The 22,874-nt window shown below is 35.8% G+C and overlaps 1 protein-coding gene across 4 annotated transcripts in view; it reads right to left on the reverse strand.

The window, feature by feature from the left end:
- The window catches only part of LOC145688140 (CAP-Gly domain-containing linker protein 4-like), a 90,869-nt gene that overhangs the window by 31,501 nt on the left and 36,494 nt on the right, over window positions 1-22,874 (reverse strand). For 3 of the 4 annotated variants that reach the window (XM_081761940.1, XM_081761937.1, XM_081761939.1), the window contains exon 11: window positions 11,164-12,456. In XM_081761940.1, coding sequence (XP_081618066.1) covers window positions 12,254-12,456 — 203 coding nt within the window. In that variant the 3' untranslated portion in view covers window positions 11,164-12,253. Of the gene's footprint in view, window positions 1-11,163; window positions 12,457-22,874 lie in introns of those variants that run through there. The other variant, XM_081761938.1, reaches the window with a different exon arrangement.

A 22,874-nucleotide genomic window follows, 5' to 3' on the forward strand; every position in this document is an offset into this window, starting at 1 on the left:
CATATATCAACAACGAAGTCCAGTCCACGTGGAACTCACACATCAATTCATAGCGCCGTACGACAGCAACTTCAATAAGGCTGTAAAGAACTAAGTAAGTCAACTCCAAGAGTTTGAATTTGCACTTCAACAAGTTAGAAACAGGCACGAGAAGAAAGACACACAATCTTCACCAACTATTGTATTTCCACTGCAACTATTGTTCTCTGACGTAATCCTATATCTAGTTCTGATGACGCATCCGTCAGCATATTTCATCGTCAACAATCCAAGAAACAGCAGGAGCAGATATAATTTTCTCAAAAAGGATGTAAGTACTGCCCAGTTTTACCTTGAAAAATATGCCTGTTCCTTATTCAGGGTATTACAGTTATCCGCTCGGAACCACAGTCTTCAAAAATTTTACAATCCCCACTTAATTTCTAAGAACCTGTATTCGTGCACTTACGTAGAACTGCAAAATTCTGAGTGTCGTTCTTGGCCTTGACATCTTTAATACAAACTTTTACTTTCACATTCTAACATTCATGAATTGTATCGACCTCCTTCAAAGTTAAGCGAGAATTACGAAATTTTTAAAGTTAATTGTGGAACTAATTATTTGTGCTGTAATGTATATTTCACCATAAATCTACATGAAAATGATTCATACATGATTCGTCAGAATATTATTGTTCTGAAGGATTCGTTATATTGACGCAGATATAGATCAAGTTCTCTCGATAGAAAAGTTCAATCGTTGTCGAAACAGTTGCCTCAAAGTTCGTTAGCAATTTTAAAATAGAGAAGTTAATTATCACATTTTAAAAAAATGCTCAAAATGCTGCAAGTATCAAAGTAACGAAGCCTTCCGCTTTAAGTTATCAGTGCTAATTTTCTGAGTAGTAATATAGAATTTAGTACGGAGTTTTCTATGAATAATAAATCACTTCCATTTGGGCGACTCAAAACCACTGCGTCAGGACCCTTTATCTGAAGAAGCCACTGTTTCCAAAAATAATTATATTTTGAGTACGGATATTACTCCAAATTATATCAGAGAAACAACAACAAAATTCAGGCAAATTAGGAAGCAGAAAATGACTGTTACTGCAGCACTGATTCCCCAAGACAAACCTCTAGTAATACCAATTTCTTCAGCGTACGAACGTGCGTTCTGTAGATTCATTATTAGTAAACATAACCAAGATCAAGCAAACTGTTTTGTGTAGAACTTGAGAAAAAAGCTGTCCCATATATCAACAACGAAGTCCAGTCCACGTGGAACTCACACATCAATTCATAGCGCCGTACGACAGCAACTTCAATAAGGCTGTAAAGAACTACGTAAGTCAACTCCAAGAGTTTGAATTTGCACTTCAACAAGTTAGAAACAGGCACGAGAAGAAAGACACACAATCTCCACCAACTATTGTATTTCCACTGCAACTATTGTTCTCTGACGTAATCCTATATCTAGTTCTGATGACGCATCCGTCAGCATATTTCATCGTCAACAATCCAAGAAACAGCAGAAGCAGATATAATTTTCTCAAAAAGGATGTAAGTACTGCCCAGTTTTACCTTGAAAAATATGCCTGTTCCTTATTCAGGGTATTACAGTTATCCGCTCGGAACCACAGTCTTCAAAAATTTTACAATCCCCACTTAATTTCTAAGAACCTGTATTCGTGCACTTACGTAGAACTGCAAAATTCTGAGTGTCGTTCTTGGCCTTGACATCTTTAATACAAACTTTTACTTTCACATTCTAACATTCATGAATTATATCGACCTCCTTCAAAGTTAAGCGAGAATTACGAAATTTTTAAAGTTAATTGTGGAACTAATTATTTGTGCTGTAATGTATATTTCACCATAAATCTACATGAAAATGATTCATACATGATTCGTCAGAATATTATTGTTCTGAAGGATTCGTTATATTGACGCAGATATAGATCAAGTTCTCTCGATAGAAAAGTTCAATCGTTGTCGAAACAGTTGCCTCAAAGTTCGTTAGCAATTTTAAAATAGAGAAGTTAATTATCACATTTTAAAAAATGCTCAAAATGCTGCAAGTATCAAAGTAACGAAGCCTTCCGCTTTAAGTTATCAGTGCTAATTTTCTGAGTACTAATATAGAATTTAGTACGGAGTTTTCTATGAATAATAAATCACTTCCATTTGGGCGACTCAAAACCACTGCGTCAGGACCCTTTATCTGAAGAAGCCACTGTTTCCAAAAATAATTATATTTTGAGTACGGATATTACTCCAAATTATATCAGAGAAACAACAACAAAATTCAGGCAAATTAGGAAGCAGAAAATGACTGTTACTGCAGCACTGATTCCCCAAGACAAACCTCTAGTAATACCAGCTCGTTCAACGTACGAAAGTGCGTTCTGTAGATTCATTATTAGTAAACATAATCAAGAACAAACTGTTTTGTGTTTTAAAAAAATTAAAAAAACATAAGCGGTCCATATATCAATAACGAAGAAGTCCAATCCACGTCCAACTTACACAATTCACAGCACCGTACGACAGTTTGCGGAAGCAACTTAAATAAGGTTGCAAGAAACTACGTTAAGTCAACTACAAGAGTTTTAATCTGTACTTCATCAAGTTAAATATAACCACGAGAAGGAAGACGCACAATATCCACCAACTAACGTATTTCCACTGCAATCCTTGTTCTCTGAAGTTTTCACTATTTCCAGTTCTGATGTCGCATTCGTTCCCACAGAGCACATTTCTTCGTCAACAGCAAGAGCAGATAAAATTTCCTCAAAAAGGATGTAAGTAAAGACCATCACCGCCCAGTTTTACTTTGAGAAATATGCCTGTTCGTTATTCAGGGTATTACACTTATCCGCTCGGAACCAAAGTCTTCAAAAATGTTACAATCCCCACTTAATTTCTAAAAACCTGTATTCGTACACTTACGTAGAACTGCAAAATTCTGAGTGTCGTTCTTGGCCTTGACATCTTTAATACAAACTTTTACTTTCACATTCTAACATTCATGAATTATATCGACCTCCTTCAAAGTTAAGCGAGAATTACGAAATTTTTAAAGTTAATTGTGGAACTAATTATTTGTGCTGTAATGTATATTTCACCATAAATCTACATGAAAATGATTCATACATGATTCGTCAGAATATTATTGTTCTGAAGGATTCGTTATATTGACGCAGATATAGATCAAGTTCTCTCGATAGAAAAGTTCAATCGTTGTCGAAACAGTTGCCTCAAAGTTCGTTAGCAATTTTACAATACAAAAGTTAGATATCACATTTTTAAAAAAATGCTCAAAATGCTGCAATTATCAAAGTAACGAAGCCTTCCGCTTTAAGTTATCAGTGCTAATTTTCTGAGTAGTAATATAGAATTTAGTACGGAGTTTTCTATGAATAATAAATCACTTCCATTTGGGCGACTCAAAACCATTGCGTCAGGACCCTTTATCTGAAGAAGCCACTGTTTCCAAAAATAATTATATTTTGAGTACGGATATTACTCCAAATTATATCAGAGAAACAACAACAAAATTCAGGCAAATTAGGAAGCAGAAAATGACTGTTACTGCAGCACTGATTCCCCAAGACAAACCTCTAGTAATACCAATTTCTTCGGCGTACGAACGTGCGTTCTGTAGATTCATTATTAGTAAACATAACCAAGATCAAGCAAACTGTTTTGTGTAGAACTTGAGAAAAAAGCTGTCCCATATATCAACAACGAAGTCCAGTCCACGTGGAACTCACACATCAATTCATAGCGCCATACGACAGCAACTTCAATAAGGCTGTAAAGAACTATGTAAGTCAACTCCAAGAGTTTGAATTTGCACTTCAACAAGTTAGAAACAGGCACGAGAAGAAAGACACACAATCTCCACCAACTATTGTATTTCCACTGCAACTATTGTTCTCTGACGTAATCCTATATCTAGTTCTGATGACGCATCCGTCAGCATATTTCATCGTCAACAATCCAAGGAACAGCAGAAGCAGATATAATTTTCTCAAAAAGGATGTAAGTACTGCCCAGTTTTACCTTGAAAAATATGCCTGTTCCTTATTCAGGGTATTACAGTTATCCACTCGGAACCACAGTCTTCAAAAATTTTACAATCCCCACTTAATTTCTAAGAACCTGTATTCGTGCACTTACGTAGAACTGCAAAATTCTGAGTGTCGTTCTTGGCCTTGACATCTTTAATACAAACTTTTACTTTCACATTCTAACATTCATGAATTATATCGACCTCCTTCAAAGTTAAGCGAGAATTACGAAATTTTTAAAGTTAATTGTGGAACTAATTATTGTGCTGTAATGTATATTTCACCATAAATCTACATGAAAATGATTCATACATGATTCGTCAGAATATTATTGTTATGAAGGATTCGTTATATTGACGCAGATGTAGATCAAGTTCTCTCGATAGAAAAGTTCAATCGTTTTCGAAACAGTTGCCTCAAAGTTCGTTAGCAATTTTACAATAGAGAAGTTAAAAATCACATTTTAAAAAAAAATGCTCAAAATGCTGCAAGTATCAAAGTAACGAAGCCTTCCGCTTTAAGTTATCAGTGCTAATTTTCTGAGCAGTAATATAGAATTTAGTACGGAGTTTTCTATGAATAATAAATCAGTTCCATTTGGGCGACTCAAAACCACTGCGTCAGGACCCTTTATCTGAAGAAGCCACTGTTTCCAATTATATTTCAACTATGGATATTATTCCATATTATATCACTGGAACAACAACAAACATCACCGCCCAGTTTTACTTTGAGAAATATGCCTGTTCGTTATTCAGGGTATTACACTTATCCGCTCGGAACCAAAGTCTTCAAAAATGTTACAATCCCCACTTAATTTCTAAGAACCTGTATTCGTGCACTTACGTAGAACTGCAAAATTCTGAGTGTCGTTCTTGGCCTTGACATCTTTAACACAAACTTTTACTTTCACATTCTAACATTCATGAATTATATCGACCTCCTTCAAAGTTAAGCGAGAATTACGAAATTTTTAAAGTTAATTGTGGAACTAATTATTTGTGCTGTAATGTATATTTCACCAAAAAATCTACATGAAAATGATTCATACATGATTCGTCAGAATATTATTGTTCTGAAGGATTCGTTATATTGACGCAGATGTATATCAAGTTCTCTCGATAGAAAAGTTCAATCGTTGTCGAAACAGTTGCCTCAAAGTTCGTTAGCAATTTTACAATAGAGAAGTTAGATATCACATTTTTAAAAAATGCTCAAAATGCTGCAAGTATCAAAGTAACGAAGCCTTCCGCTTTAAGTTATCAGTGCTAATTTTCTGAGCAGTAATATAGAATTTAGTACGGAGTTTTCTATGAATAATAAATCAGTTCCATTTGGGCGACTCAAAACCACTGCGTCAGGACCCTTTATCTCAAGAAGCCACTGTTTCCAATTATATTTCAACTATGGATATTATTCCATATTATATCACTGGAACAACAACTTCAAGCAAATTAGGAAGCAGAAAACGTTTGTTACTGCACTACTAATTCCCAAAGACAAACCTCTAGTAATACCAGCTCGTTCAACGTACGAAATTGCGTTCTGTAGATTCATTATTAGTAAACATAATCAAGAACAAACTGTTTTGTGTTTAAAAAAAATTAAAAAAACATAAGCGGTCCATATATCAATAACGAAGAAGTCCAATCCACGTCCAACTTACACAATTCACAGCACCGTACGACAGTTTGCGGAAGCAACTTAAATAAGGTTGCAAGAAACTACGTTAAGTCAACTACAAGAGTTTGAATCTGTACTTCATCAAGTTAAATATAACCACGAGAAGGAAGACGCACAATATCCACCAACTAACGTATTTCCACTGCAATCCTTGTTCTCTGAAGTTTTCACTATTTCCAGTTCTGATGTCGCATTCGTTCCCACAGAGCACATTTCTTCGTCAACAGCAGGAGCGGATAAAATTTCCTCAAAAAGGATGTAAGTAAAGATCAATCACCGCCCAGTTTTACTTTGAGAAATATGCCTGTTCGTTATTCAGGGTATTACACTTATCCGCTCGAAACCAAAGTCTTCAAAAATGTTACAATCCCCACTTGATTTCTAAGAACCTGTATTCGTGCACTTACTTTGCACTTAGAACTGCAAAATTCTGAGTGTCGTTCTTGGCCTTGACATCTTTAATACAAACTTTTATTTTCACATTCTAACATTCATGAATTATATCGACCTCCTTCAAAGTTAAGCGAGAATTAGGAAATTTTTAAAGTTTATTGTGGAACTAATTATTTGTGCTGTAATGTATATTTCACCATAAATCTACATGAAAATGATTCATACATGATTCGTCAGAATATTATTGTTATGAAGGATTCGTTATATTGACGCAGATGTAGATCAAGTTCTCTCGATAGAAAAGTTCAATCGTTGTCGAAACAGTTGCCTCAAAGTTCGTTAGCAATTTTACAATAGAGAAGTTAGATATCACATTTAAAAAAAAAATGCTCAAAATGCTGCAAGTATCAAAGTAACGAAGCCTTCCGCTTTAAGTTATCAGTGCTAATTTTCTGAGCAGTAATATAGAATTTAGTACGGAGTTTTCTATGAATAATAAATCAGTTCCATTTGGGCGACTCAAAACCACTGCGTCAGGACCCTTTATCTGAAGAAGCCACTGTTTCCAATTATATTTCAACTATGGATATTATTCCATATTATATCACTGGAACAACAACTTCAAGCAAATTAGGAAGCAGAAAACGTTTGTTACTGCACTACTAATTCCCAAAGACAAACCTCTAGTAATACCAGCTCGTTCAACGTACGAAAGTGCGTTCTGTAGATTCATTATTAGTAAACATAATCAAGAACAAACTGTTTTGTGTTTAAAAAAAATTAAAAAAACATAAGCGGTCCATATATCAATAACGAAGAAGTCCAATCCACGTCCAACTTACACAATTCACAGCACCGTACGACAGTTTGCGGAAGCAACTTAAATAAGGTTGCAAGAAACTACGTTAAGTCAACTACAAGAGTTTGAATCTGTACTTCATCAAGTTAAATATAACCACGAGAAGGAAGACGCACAATATCCACCAACTAACGTATTTCCACTGCAATCCTTGTTCTCTGAAGTTTTCACTATTTCCAGTTCTGATGTCGCATTCGTTCCCACAGAGCACATTTCTTCGTCAACAGCAGGAGCAGATAAAATTTTCTCAAAAAGGATGTAAGTAAAGATCAATCACCGCTTAGTTTTACGTTAGAAAATATGCCTGTTTTTCATTCAGGTTTTACAGTTATCTTCTCTGAATCACCGTATTCAAAAATTTTGCAATTCTCGCCTAATTTCTAAGAACCTGTATTTGTGCACTTACGTAGAGCTGCAAAATTCAGTGTGTCATTCCTGGACTTGATATCTTTAACATAAACTTTTACTTTCTGATGACGCATCCAGCAGCATATTACTTCGTCAACAATCCAACTGTGTTTCCACTGCAACTCTTGTTCTCTGAAGTTATCAATACTTCCAGTTCTGATGACGCATCCGTCAGCATATTTCTTCGTCAACAATCCAAGGAACAGCAGGAGCATATATAATTTTCTCAAAAAGGATGTAAGTAAAGATCAACCACCGCCCAGTTTTACTTTGAGAAATATGCCTGTTCGTTATTCAGGGTATTACAGTTATCCGCTCGGAACCAAAGTCTTCAAAAATGTTACAATCCCCACTTAATTTCTAAGAACCTGTATTCGTGCACTTACTTTGCACTTAGAACTGCAAAATTTTGAGTGTCGTTCTTGGCGTTGACATCTTTAATACAAACTTTTACTTTCACATTCTAACATTCATGAATTATATCGACCTCCTTCAAAGTTAAGCGAGAATTACGAAATTTTTAAAGTTAATTGTGGAACTAATTATTTGTGCTGTAGTGTATATTTCACCATAAATCTACATGAAAACGATTCATGCATGAGTCGTCAGAATATTATTGTTATGAAGGATTCGTTATATCGACGCAGATGTAGATCTAGTTCTCTCGATAGAAAAGTTCAATCGTTGTCGAAACAGTTGCCTCAAAGTTCGTTAGCAAGTTTAAAATAGAGAAGTTAATTATCACATTTTAAAAAAAATGCTCAAAATGCTGCAAGTATCAAAGTAGCGAAGCCTTCCGCTTTAAGTTATCAGTGCTAATTTTCTGAGCAGTAATATAGAATTTAGTACGGAGTTTTCTATGAATAATAAATCAGTTCCATTAAGGCGACGCAAAACCATTGTGTCATGATCCTTTATCTGAAGAAGCCACTGTTTCCAAAAATAATTATAGTTTGAGTACGGATATTACTCCAAATTATATCAGAGAAACAACAACAAAATTCAGGCAAATTAGGAAGCAGAAAATGACTGTTACTGCAGCACTGATTCCCCAAGACAAACCTCTAGTAATACCAATTTCTTCAGCGTACGAACGTGCGTTCTGTAGATTCATTATTAGTAAACATAACCAAGATCAAGCAAACTGTTTTGTGTAGAACTTGAGAAAAAACCTGTCCCATATATCAACAACGAAGTTTAGTCCACGTGGAACTCACACATCAATTCATAGCGCCGTACGACAGCAACTTCAATAAGGCTGTAAAGAACTACGTAAGTCAACTCCAAGAGTTTGAATTTGCACTTCAACAAGTTAGAAACAGGCACGAGAAGAAAGACACACAATCTCCACCAACTATTGTATTTCCACTGCAACTATTGTTCTCTGACGTAATCCTATTTCTAGTTCTGATGACGCATCCGTCAGCATATTTCATCGTCAACAATCCAAGGAACAGCAGGAGCAGATATAATTTTCTCAAAAAGGATGTAAGTAAAGATCAATCACCGCTTAGTTTTACGTTAGAAAATATGCCTGTTTTTCATTCAGGTTTCACAGTTATCTTCTCTGAATCACCGTATTCAAAAATTTTGCAATTCTCGCCTAATTTCTAAGAACCTGTATTTGTGCACTTACGTAGAGCTGCAAAATTCAGTGTGTCATTCCTGGACTTGATATCTTTAACATAAACTTTTACTTTCTGATGACGCATCCAGCAGCATATTACTTCGTCAACAATCCAACTGTGTTTCCACTGCAACTCTTGTTCTCTGAAGTTATCAATACTTCCAGTTCTGATGACGCATCCGTCAGCATATTTCTTCGTCAACAATCCAAGGAACAGCAGGAGCATATATAATTTTCTCAAAAAGGATGTAAGTAAAGATCAACCACCGCCCAGTTTTACTTTGAGAAATATGCCTGTTCGTTATGCAGGGTATTACAGTTATCCGCTCGGAACCAAAGTCTTCAAAAATGTTACAATCCCCACTTAATTTCTAAGAACCTGTATTCGTATTCAAAACAGTTGCCTCAATGTTCGCTGGCAAGCTTAAGAAAGAGAAATCAATTAGCAAATTTAAAAAAAAAAAAAAAAAAGTGTTGGAAGTCTCAAAGCAAGGAAGCCTTCCGCTATAAGTGATCAGTGCTAATTTTCTGAGCAGTAATATAGAATTTAGTACGGAGTTTTCTATGAATAATAAATCAGTTCCATTAGGGCGACGCAAAACCATTGTGTCATGATCCTTTATCTGAAGAAGCCACTGTTTCCAAAAATAATTATATTTTGAGTACGGATATTACTCCAAATTATATCAGAGAAACAACAACAAAATTCAGGCAAATTAGGAAGCAGAAAATGACTGTTACTGCAGCACTGATTCCGCAAGACAAACCTCTAGTAATACCAATTTCTTCAGTGAACGAACGTGTGTTCTGTAGATTCATTATTAGTAAACATAACCAATATCAAGCAAACTGTTTTGTGTAGAACTTGAGAAAAAAGCTGTCCCATATATCAACAACGAAGTCCAGTCCACGTGGAACTCACACATCAATTCATAGCGCCGTACGACAGCAACTTCAATAAGGCTGTAAAGAACTACGTAAGTCAACTTCAAGAGTTTGAATTTGCACTTCAACAAGTTAGAAACAGGCACGAGAAGAAAGACACACAAACTCCACCAACTAATGTATTTGCACTGCAACTATTGTTCTCTGACGTAATCCTATTTCTATTTCTGATAACGCATCCGTCAGCATATTTCATCGTCAACAATCTAAGGAACAGCAGGAGCAGATATAATTTCCTCACAAAGGGTGTAAGTAAAGATCAACCACCGACCAGTTTTACCTTGGGAAATATGCTTGTTTCTCATTCAGGTATTAGTTACCCGCTCCTAACATGAAGAATACAGACAAAAATTATCTTTCCTCCTCACGCATTCTTACAAGTTATGTAATTATGTTAAAGAGAACATGAAGAATACAGACAAAATTGATCTTTCCTCCTCACGTATTCTTACAATTTATGTAATTATGTTAAAGAGAACATGAAGAATACAGACAAAATTGATCTTTCCTCCTCACGTATTCTTACAATTTATGTAATTATGTTAAAGAGAACATGAAGAACACAAACAAAATTGATGTTTCCTGCTTAAGCAATCCTTGTGTTATACTGTGACCTTCATTTTACACCACAGTGTACACGAGGATGTTCATTCATTGTGCAAAATGAATGATGCTGTTGACATTCAGTTGAATGATGTAATAAATTAATACACCAATAATTCAGTATTTCATGTATAAGAGCTCCTGACATTAGCTCTATACCAGTTATTGAGGAAAAGGAACGTACGTTAGATGTGTTGTTCCTTCTGAATGGAAAAATGGCATTAGATTAGTGAAAGGCAAAATAAAGTGTACCGCTTGCCGGGATGGGGGGAGAAGATTTTTCTATGTTCTTCTACCAATCTTTAAGTGAAGTTGTCACAAGTAATAAACCTTCTTTAAATATACATAAAACGTGTTGCTGAATATTACCAATCAAAAATATTTCCAAAAAACATAAGACTGCACATGGTATCGAATGCCTCAATCATTAATAACCTAAGAATATCCACATTACAACATCGGTGACGACTTCTATTTTCTGGACAATGAAATCCATATGCCAATAACACGTAACAAGCCGCACTACAAATTTACTCAAGCACAATGTTATCTTTCTGCAGTGGTAATAGAATACAAAATGCTTACAAAAATACATTTCTAACATTTCAATATATCAACTTTACAGAATTCGTTTTAATTAATGAATAAACACTAAATAACAGAATGTACACGTAACATCATATAGTAATTTGAGGAAATTTCTCTTGACATTTCATCTCAGTATTTTATTTAAAATGACAGGGCAGCACACAAGGTTATCAATTGAGTTCAACCTATACTCATAACAACTATGTCACTTAACATTTCATTATCCAAGGCACTATAAACACAGTACGTATAGAATATCAATATTGTATGGAAGAATCAACAGCCCATTTTATATAGTAAGTAAAGCTCGATCTCTTTATAATGCATTTGTGCGATAAATGAATATAATCTAAGTACTTCTGATACTATAAAACTTTTCTACAAGAATCCTATAAAAATAACTAAAATAGATTAAGTACTCTACCGACAAAATTAGTGGACGGAATTATTTAAAAGTTAACTTCCAGTCATGAAGAAAGAGGTGGCAAAAAGCTGTATTTCAACACTGTTCCCCTGCGTATATTCTCCTGCAATTATGCTATCAACACATATCCATGTACTGGCCAACAAACAGAAGCTTTGGAAGAAATATATTTAGTCTTAACTGGAAATGGATTTTACTAGTGGTAAAATATATACACTAATTTAGAGCTTTATTTCGCGAACTCATTCAAAATATTATCTTAAACAATAATAAAAAACAAACTTACATTTGATAAAAACGTATCGTAGTTAAGATACAAGTGGAAGAACACTAGAACCATCTCTAAATGCAGAAAGACTGTTATTTCATTCTTTACACAAATTACATATATATATATATATATATATATATATATATATATATATAGAAAAAAGATGTACCTAGGTACAATACTTCTCAATAAATTATGGAATTTTCAAGTCTCATACGAGTGAAACGTAATGAAGATATTCATACATTGCATACTTCGTGCACACACTCTTTCATTCATGACAAATCTTTGGATGGATTATTGCAATTAACGTCTGAGTATCTCACTCCAAAAAATTTCTAAATACTAAACAGGTATATGATGATTTACCTTACATTACCCCCAAAAAGTTGCAGATTCAAGGCGAACGTACCAGTTCCGCCCCGTTGATCCCACGTACCGTGACACTGCGAGGTTTAACCATTACACCATGATTGTTCTTACAAGTAAAATATCGACGACCATTCACTACGCCATCGTGTTTTCCTTTTGCTTGTCGTAGTTCCAAGCCCAACCAAACTCCTTCGGCGAAGTCAACCTCTCCGATATATTTAATAACACCTGCAAAATACACAGTTAGATAAGTGCGATTTTAGTTAGATTTTGGGTACAACCATGATCGTAACTGTTTAATTACTAATGTTAAAGTAACATATTTGACACAATGAAACTATAGACTACGCTTTTCCCCGTGATGAGTCTTCATCGTTAAAATCTATCACATACTGAGTCATTTCATAAGCTACATTTCGTTTTATTCTATTTTGTTTATTCTCTCTCTGAACATTTGGGCACAAAACTGGAAATTCTGTTTGGTAAACCACGACAAAGGTATTTTTCTTTGCACTCTGTTTTCAATTAATGTTGTATTAAATAAGTAATGTTCAGAAACAACTTGAACGAATTTTCTTCACAAGAAAAAAATTATGCATGAATGCAGGTATGAATGCACAAATGTGTACCTTGGGAGTTATAGCCCCGCCAAAAACATGTCCAATATATACCTGTATACACACACAACTCCTGAACATATTGTCGGGTAGTAAGACTTAATAGCTATTCTGAGCTGTAGATTCAATTTGCATGGACCAATGGATGTGGAGTGTGTAACAGTTTCTGATTTAACTTCGTTCTTTCGTGCACTTCATAAATTTCACTCTTTTGTCTGAAGTTAATCCTGATCTACTCTTCTCCACATCTACTGGTACATTAGTACAATGTATGACTCAAAACCACCCAGACAGAACTTGTTTTCCAACCATGATCGACACTTCATTTCCGGGTTATGGTCCTTTTCACATCTTTCCGATAAATTTTCGGCGGGCTATATACAGGGTTTGCTCAAGTGGGCCCAGCCCGAAAAAACCCACCGGGTTTTTTCGGGTTGGACCCACCTGAAAAAATCCACCTTAAAACCCACCTGGGTTTTTGAGCTTTTTGTTAGTATATTGTTGGTACAACTAAGGTGATTACATTGAAAGTGATTTTTATCAGATTTTGGACTTTCCTGGGCAAATCAGATGCTTTCACGTTAAGGTATACAACAACATAAGACTTTTATAAACTTCTGAATGCACTGAATGAATTAAAAAAAAAAAAAATCTTAGCGTGAGGTAATTATAGAACAAATTAATGTATAGATTATGCGTATAGCCTGTTTGAAGTAAGATATGCAATTTTATATTTTAGAAAATACTTTCCGTGAAAAGTGTGCTCGCTGACTCGGCGACCACGAGGGACGTTATCCCTCATCGGGTTTAAGGCCATAGGTGTTGGTACTACCAGTAAATATGTAGTGCATTAGTAAAACTATTAGTATTATTGTTTTATTACCTTTGATGGTAACGTAAATATTCTTCAGTAAAATTTGGTTTTCCAACAACAACGGTTTAGTTCAGTTATTGTTGCTACTCTTCCGCAGAATCAACACCAGCAATAGCGTAAAAATTCTTGTCAAATTTAACAAGCTTAATGCTCGGAGTTCCGGAGATTACGTAACTCTTACTATTTCAAATGCTGAATTCAAACTTTCTTACTAGTGGAAGTTTTGATATACACCAAGAAAAAGCTGCATTAAAAAAAAAAAAAAAAAACCGTCGCAAAAGATGTGCTCGGGAAATTCCCACAATTCAACATACAAAGCGTCGCAACTGAATAATTCAACATAACTATTTATTTTACGCTGGAAGATATTGAATTTCATTTAAGACATTTTGAAACATTTAGTTTATAAAATATGAATTATGTCTGTGTTAATTGTTTTAAATTAATTTTCTGGAAAGAACCGTCTTGCAACAAGTGCTCGGGAAATTCCCGTAATTGAACGCACAAAGTATCGGAAGTGAACTCCAACCAGTGGCGGCGGTTGGACATTAAAAGTGGGGGGGCAAGACATTATCTGAATATTTGATATGAATGTTAGTTTTCCTGGTTGCTTGTAACACTTTGCAAGGTTGTTTGACGAAAGGTTGTATAACTATTAGGATACTGTCTTTTTCAGTTAAAATACCATATGTCTTGTTTCATATTTTACTAAGTAAATTGACAAGAGCAACGCAAGTAGATTCTAGCCCTTTGTACTCTTAAACAACGAAGGTGTAAGAAGAGATTTGATTCCTTGCTCATGAATATCTGTCTGTAAATTGTGTGGTCAGATTAGGGGCCTATTTAATAACAAATTTGCAAAACAAATGAACAGAAAGGATAATATCAATCAAATAATCATAGTAATGAATAATGAGGCTTGTTTTGCAACAGTTATATTGAAACTGGAAATTAATGAACAACTTATATTTTTAATTCCACGCATGCTGTTATATGTGTTATTACTCTTAGAATGACAGTGAATACTACAAGCATATGCTACGACATTTAAAGAAATACTTTTGCAGCTTCCCGAAACATGTTCGCTGCCATTAAGTACAGTTTTCACTTTCTTGGAATACATCAAAACTCAGCAATACTTAGTCACTCCACATTTCAGTTATACAAAATAATCCTAAAACCTAGAATTATGCTGAATTCACTAAATTTAATTGTATATACAAAGCTGTATATGTACACCCCTAAACCTAAACTCGTATATTACACTGCAAAATTAATATTCCTTACTGAGCTCCTTCGTGGCTAAGCGGTTAGCGTACGCGCCTTTGACGTGGGAAACCCGAACTCGATTCTAGGGGGGAGCTCACGTGGTTCGGACTCCACGTTGATCATTAAGTCCACGTCTCATGTAACTTCACTACTGAACAGGATATTAAACGGAAAAAAATCAAATCCAAATATTTCTTATTATTAGAAAGAAGATAATGCATTTTAGGTACTGTCGATTTTTGTACAATTAAAGAATAACTTATGAAGGACTTCTTTTCTTGCGAAATGTTATCTCAATTAGTTCCAGAGCGGCTGACTAACATATCGAGCCCTTGCAATAAGAAATGAAAGTACGCTCGAATTGTGGCGCTCCAATAGGTTAATTTTGGGGCCATTTTTAGTGGCAGTTCAAACGCAATTCCTGTAGCTTTCTTAATTCCACGGGAAGACAACCAATACGTATTCATGGAACGACAAATATTTTATGGCACCATTTTTATTCTATGAACCAATAATACATACCAAACTTTATATTTCTAAATGAAACTATATACATTAATGGGTAACTTCAAAAAAGTGGGGACCAACTGGCCCCTTTGCACCCCCTAATCGCTGCCCATGACTCCAACAATAAAACTATTCATTTTGCACTGGAAAATATTTATGTTTTATAAGAAATTTTGAAACATTTATTTTATAAAACACGAATTATATATCTTTGTTTTATATTAATATATTTTGTGTTCATACTTGGCGAACGTCACTGAGGCTCCTGGAATGATTCGATCTACATTTGTTCGTTTCGTCTGCCTGTACCACACATACAACAGGGTATCACTTTCGGTCTTTAAATTTTCAGGGTACAAGCACGAGACACACTAAATTTCCTGTATAGATTTTGGCGGCATACCAACGTAAAATTTCAAAATGGCGGCCATTCTTTTTTTCAAAATAGCGGATATCCACGGTAGAAAGTGTAATTTTTTGGTCTTTTAAGTTGACATGTTCAGAGTAGAAGCACGAGATACTCTAAATTAGCTGTATATACTTTCGCAGCGATCCAACGTAAAATTTCAAAATGGCGGCCGTTTTTTCAAAACTGCAGTGAATAGAAAATTGTTGTGACAATTGGGACAAGTTGTGACAATCATAATCTTGAAATATAAATCACATTTTAACACTTTTACCCCAAAAACATTGAAATATTTCGAGAATACCCAATTAAACTCGAAAATACCCACATGGGCCCAGGTGGGTTGGGCTTTTTCAAAAAAAAACCGGGTTTTTTCAAACCCTGGCTATATAGCATTCAAATGCGCACTCCTGCCCCTACATTTGTCTATATTTTTCCCCCCTTTCTTGTTTCCGTATCCATTTCCCAAATTTTGTCGGTATGGGTTTTATGAATAACCTGTATACATACAGAAGGTTGTGCATGATGAAAATAGTTGACTTTCACTGGCCCTTCCGAATGAAACATTTATCAGCTGTTATGTCCCAATATATTACTGGTTACACTGGGGCCTGTACTTGATAACAGTATCAGTTGAGCACGACCCGTGGAACGATGGAAGTAAAAATGACGGATTTCTGGGAAGAGTTTATTTGTGGACTTTCTGTCACCCATTATGCCACTCAGCAATAGTTAAATGGTGAGAAAAAAAAAAGTTTAGTCTTCAGTAAAACTGGTGTGGGTCACATCATCGGACGATGTACCCAACAGGTCCCTAAAGTATGTAGTCGCTACGGAAATTGTGACAAAAACACTGCCCCAAGCCGCTCGAATCCACTACAGTGCGCGCTATTAGGAGAACAGTGACACAGGACAATCTCCCAAAGCTGAGAAGTTTGGCCATACGATAGTTTCCAACATCACCCACAAAAAACTCGCATTGGAAACGCACACAAAGAGCATGGACAGCGCCTGGCAGAGCACTACATCCAGGAGAGGTTCACAAATGCCAGAAAGCTTTATAAAACATACCACGCTGGTGTCAAGTGAAAATGGGTGTGGCTGTACCTAAATTACACCAACAGAGTGCGATCCACTTTCTAGCGTGAAACAGGCCTCAAGAGCCGTGCTGACTTTGTGCTCAGTGCAAGGAAAAGTTTTCCAAAGGATTTCAAGTGGTAGCGGGATAATGCACTCAAAAAATGTCGCCACTTGTCGAGGTACCATTCAAGACTAAAGTCAACGCTGTTTACTTGCAGGAGAATATCATGAACCCTTTGTATGGCACACACATCTCCCCACTTGTATGAGACTACAAATGTATGGATCCATCCACATGGACAAGGCTTCCAGCCATACCACCAATCATCTAAGGTGCTCTACACAAGGCCGAAGAGTAGGGAAATCGAGAGATTCCATTTACGTCCATCCCCGTGAAATCCACAAGTGCCTCACCAATGGACTACTGTGGGTTTGGATTCTTGAAACAAACATTTGCTGGACGCCGTCTTCTACTTTGCAAGGTATTCTGGAAGTTGTCAAAACCGTATGGCGAGATATTTCCCATCCCATTCTAAGCAGAAGTTTGCTTGGAAACTACTGCTCGGCGATCGTTCGAATCCGTGACTATCACATCAAATAGAATCGGCGGTGGAAAAAGGGGATTTACTAGCCACATAGGTGGTTCAAATTCGACTATTTTTATCGTAGGCAACTTCACGAAGTTATGAATGGTCATTTCAGTAGTATTATCATGAATGCAGTAGTATTATCACGAAGTTATAAGTTGTCAATATCAACAACAGCCCACTAGTAAACGTACTTACAGGATCACTGTAGTGTGCACTACAACACAGCAAATGTGTTTTGTTGAGCAGTTGGCATGAAGTTAGGTAATTATTAGAATCAAGTTGTTGTAACTACATCATGCAGAGGGGAAAAAAATCAGCTTCTAGCATTTTTAACATCCTTAGGAAGTCAAATATTACAGTAATGTTGTGTCCATGAGAATATCAAATACTTAAATAAGAATGAGGATCTCAGTAAACGTCCAAGGAATGGTCCTCAAAGCAAAATAACGACGACTGCCTCGTTAGAGCTGTGGCATCTCAATGGGTGAGAGCTTAAAGAGTGCAGACATTTTCTTATTCCACAGCTTAAATGGCAGAAAAAGGTGAAAGCAAAACGCCTTCCTCAAAGATCCAGAAAGACAGTGACCACAAAATGATTATTTTTCTTCTGTTCAGCTTTTATATAAATGACTAGCCTTTCGCTAGCTGGGGGTTCCGCCCCCCAGACCCCCGACTTTGCTCGGTCTATGGCCTCGCATTTCTTATCTATCGCCCTTTGCATGAACAGTGAATTTCGTGAACTTGTTCTTCATATTTCCTGAATCTGCTCATCTGGGGGCTTCGCCCCCACACACTGTCTTTGCTCGGTCTCGCAACTTTTGAACCCACAATTCTATCGTTTCTTTTCCTATTTCAACAAGATTTTGTACTTCAAGAAAACGCCCATTTAAATAACATTGGGAAATTCTTCATCCCCTCTTTAGACCCCCTAAAAATTAAAATATTCACTTTTGACAATTTTCCTCTCGATTAGTTCCAGAAAGCTACAATCATGCCAATTTTAATCATTGTAGCCTTATAAGAAGTGCTCAATAATTTATGTCAGTCCATGTAGTTTTATATATAGTTAGGATTTTTTTCAAACGACAAAGATTTTTCTACAAGCTCCCTAGAAGCTCATATTTTCTACAAGCTCCCCAGAAGCTCATAAGAAAGTTTCAAATATCTGAAGTAGTAACATCTTGCCTCTGTCATGGTTTAATGAGTGAGTATCCTATGACAATTCAGCTTCATTTCTGTGCTAAAGAATTAAAATGTTTGTCAAACCCTACTAGGGAATGATTTTAGTTGTTCAAACAACAAAAATTCAGCTTCCAACAAGATTATGCATCAGTCATAAGGCCAAATATGTCCAAAAGTGGATTCCATTGAGTATGCCGATCTTCACATCTTCAGAAGCTTGGCAGCTTTCCAGCAGATCCGACCTAAACCTGGAACAATGATCAAGCGTTGTAACTGGAATTATTCCTGTTGTTATTATTGATATTTACTGTTTGTTACTTACTACATTATTTCTGAACAATCGGTAGAACATTTCTGATTGATACTAAGTGTAAGAAGTAACTATTCGATTTTGTATTTTGAAATGAAATTTATAGCTTTCCGTCGCATGAATACGCTCTTTAGGTCAAGGAGAGAGACAGATGAAAGTGAATGAGTACGAAAGAACTCATGGAATGACAATGTAAGAGGAAACGGGAGAACCCCGAAAGAAATAACGGATACCACGTTGCCTTCCACACACTAGCGTGGCCGGGGATCGAACAAGGAACCTCTCACTCACATCCTCACATCACAGATGAGTGCTCTACCAATGACCCACTGTGTCATGACATTGTTTATTTCATTCAAAGTCAATGAAGTGTTACATATATATTTTTATAATTTAAAATATTCTTTAAACCATAAGTCGTATTTGAATATTGTTTAAAGAATATTTTAAATTATAAAAATAAACTTTTTTTTCTTTTTGTAATTTCTTGTGGCCTTCCTCATGAAACAAACATCTGCATACTTTACGGGTTTTCTTATTGTTTGTAGGATAACCATTATTCTAACAATGTGCCAAACTAAAAGCGGAAAAAAGTTGAAACCGAAACAAAAGCTCAGATCAACATACTATACATCAGAAGGGCACGTATAATCGCCAAATTGTCACGAGGCTTTGCATGCTTGCTTTCACAGTAACATTTCAGAGATAAATAAATTTACAATGTAATTCAAGAATATTTATCAGATGTTATTACTAATACATCAGGTGTTATTAAATTGTGAAATTGTAAAGTGCATTAATAAAGTACGTTATTTTCCTTCATAATAATTTGTATATCAGCGCCACAAAGAATGCATCAAAATGTACTGCGGAGTCGTCTCCCCTTGAAACGTTATGAGTCAGTCTTTCTCCACTACAAGCAGGTCTCTGCATCCACCTTCATCGTATAAAGCGCGCAAAACCAGCACAGGCTGAGAGGCTCCAGCCTCCAACTCACCTTCTCTCTTCTCCCGCTGGCTGCATGGAAAAACACATTTCTTCACTCACGCTGAAAGTGTGATTATATTGTATGTAAGGGTACGCGTTGGCTGCTCTATAAAACAGGCTAACGCGAGAAATAGCCAAGCCAGAACACGTTAACAGAATGTTAACATTAAGCATTGTGACTTACGCTTATTGCCAAATTTTTACTAGACATAAAGCAGGGTTGGCAGACTACACACTAAAATAACAAAAGAAAAAAAATCCGGTCATTCTTCATTCCTATACAGGAATAAATGCCATAATTATTTTTTGTAACTATTTTTTTTCCTATTCCCAGGAACACACGTGATTGTGACTACAATACTGAGTCCCCTTTGTTTATACTTTTTCGTGTTTTTTTTTTATTTGGTCTGTTTTTTTCATGATATCTCTCCATATTTTTTTACATGTTTTGTTTCGCCTATTTTTTTTCATGAAGCTTGTGCACAATTTATTTTATTTTCGAGTCCTTTCATTTGAAGCAAGTATCAGCCATTGGCCTTATCGTGACGGGGAATAATTGCCTCAGCGCTGATGTCCTCAGTAAATCCTCAATCCATCAACCGAATAACTCAAGTACAAAAATGCAAATAACTACAGACCAACAGCATGCTTGAATTCTATATATAAAATAATCATACCGTACATCTCCAAGGAAATCAATAGACACTTATTAAGAAATAAATCGACGGAAGAAAACCAGAAAGGATGTAAACAACAGTTAAAAATAGAGTAATCACGAACCAAGAACACAACAATCGAAGGAGTGCCTATGAAAAGGGCCGGATTTAGATGAGGGGGTGCATTGGTGGACGTGCACTTCCCCTTCGTTGTAAATATACACTATCTAATATAAGCTAGCAGTGAAAATAGCAATACTTTCCGAAAATTTCTGCTGTCATGTTTCCGTTTGGGGCTTAAACGAAAGCAGTTTTGCTACAGCAATAGTTTAGGTCAATTTTCTGGAGGTTGAAGGAAAAGTATTCACCGAGAGCAGACACTTACCATTTCCAGGACAATTCCTCATTCACACTACCGATGCCTAAAGGCATTTAAAATTCAAATGTAACTCAAATGAACTGGTAGTTATTTTTGCACCCCCCGTCAGAAAATTTTGGATAACACATTACCTTACTTATGGATATTTGCCTATGGAATTTGCACAGAAGAATATGATTAAATGAAAAGCAACAACAAAACCACGCTTCGAAAACCAAACTACAGAAACATAAGGCGCACAGATCAAGAAAGAAATACTTCAAGGAGACAGTCTTACAAGGTACATTCGCGAAATATACCCTCGGGATTCATGTAAAATTGATTCAAATGCAAAGTTCTCCGCGGCCCAATGTATATTGTACTAATTTTAGCGGCCCATACCTGTAATTTGTATATTTATGGGACTTCATATATCGGAAATTCAATCATACCTTACTATAACGCTCGGACACAAAATTGCATTTAGTTTCTTTAGATGTAACTGGACATGAATGTGGACATATCCAAAACAAATTGGATCGAGTACTGCTTCTCTGACACATGTTACCCACCCCGGCCGCGATCTTGAATCCACCTGCGATCTTGAATCCACCTTATTGGATTCAACTTTCGATTTTTCAAATGTGAATAGGTGCAAGTGATACATCAAATTCATGTACAATTTTCTCAGAAATTAATTGGTGTAGTGAGTTTTACCGTAGCTGGTATCGTTTGCAAGGTACTACATGTTAAATGTCAGGCACTTCACGAATATTGAACCAAGTAGTAGACAATTGTGTAGGGCCTCGTGTGTGTATGTAATTTTTATGTAATTTATCGTTGACGAAATATTCTCTGAACGTACATACATACTGACACATAGACGTCAATACGGAAATGGTAGGTCTTCACCCATATCTGGTCGTATTCGGATTTGCATTAGGCATTTTGACTGTAATACAATACTTCCTTGTTATAGTATATTCATATTTATTAACCTGTTCATAGCCTACAGTATGAGGATATTCCCCAGTTAAGCTTTACAGTGGTCACATTAAGTTACCTTCTCCATATGTTATCAAAAAGATAAATATCAACACAGTAATAACTTTTTTTTAACAATAATTGTAACAGGGTATTTCTAAATGCCCGTTTTCCGTTAATGTCCTTATACTTTATCGTTAATTTGTTGAACAATTTTATATAATAATTCATATAGACAGTTTTGCTAAAATTTGCATAGTTCTGCTGGATGACATGCATATTACAATTCTGCCTAGTATTGTATGAGTAATAACAATAACAATCACTCTCAGAAATGTAATAAGATTGTGACACCAATGTTGTAAAGAGTTTGTTTATAGCTACAGTATTTTTACACTTAGAAATTGTTTTGATTTGTCAACATCAAAAAACGTAAGCGTAACTGATATTACTTTGCAATGTCTATTCGCGAAGTGCCTGGAGAGATTTAACCTGCAATACCTTCCAAACGGTACAAGCTACAGTGAAATTCACTACACCAATGAATTTCCGAGAAAACTGTACATGAATTTGATGTATCACTTGCACCTATCCCTATTTGAAAAACCGAAAGTCGAATCCAATATGGCGGATTCAAGATGGCGGTTAAGGTGAGTAACATGTGTCAGAGAAGCAGTACTTGATCCAATTTGTTTTGCATATGTCCACATTCATGCCCAGTTACATCTAAAGAAACTAAAAGCAATTTTGTGTCCGAGCGTTATAGTGTGTATGATTGAATTTCCGATATATGAAGGTCCAAAAATATAAAGATTACAGGTATGAG

This window comes from Thermobia domestica, chromosome 6 (genome assembly GCF_964235325.1).
Source record: "Thermobia domestica chromosome 6, izTheDome1.hap1.1, whole genome shotgun sequence".
Taxonomy (NCBI): Eukaryota; Metazoa; Arthropoda; class Insecta; order Zygentoma; family Lepismatidae; genus Thermobia; species Thermobia domestica.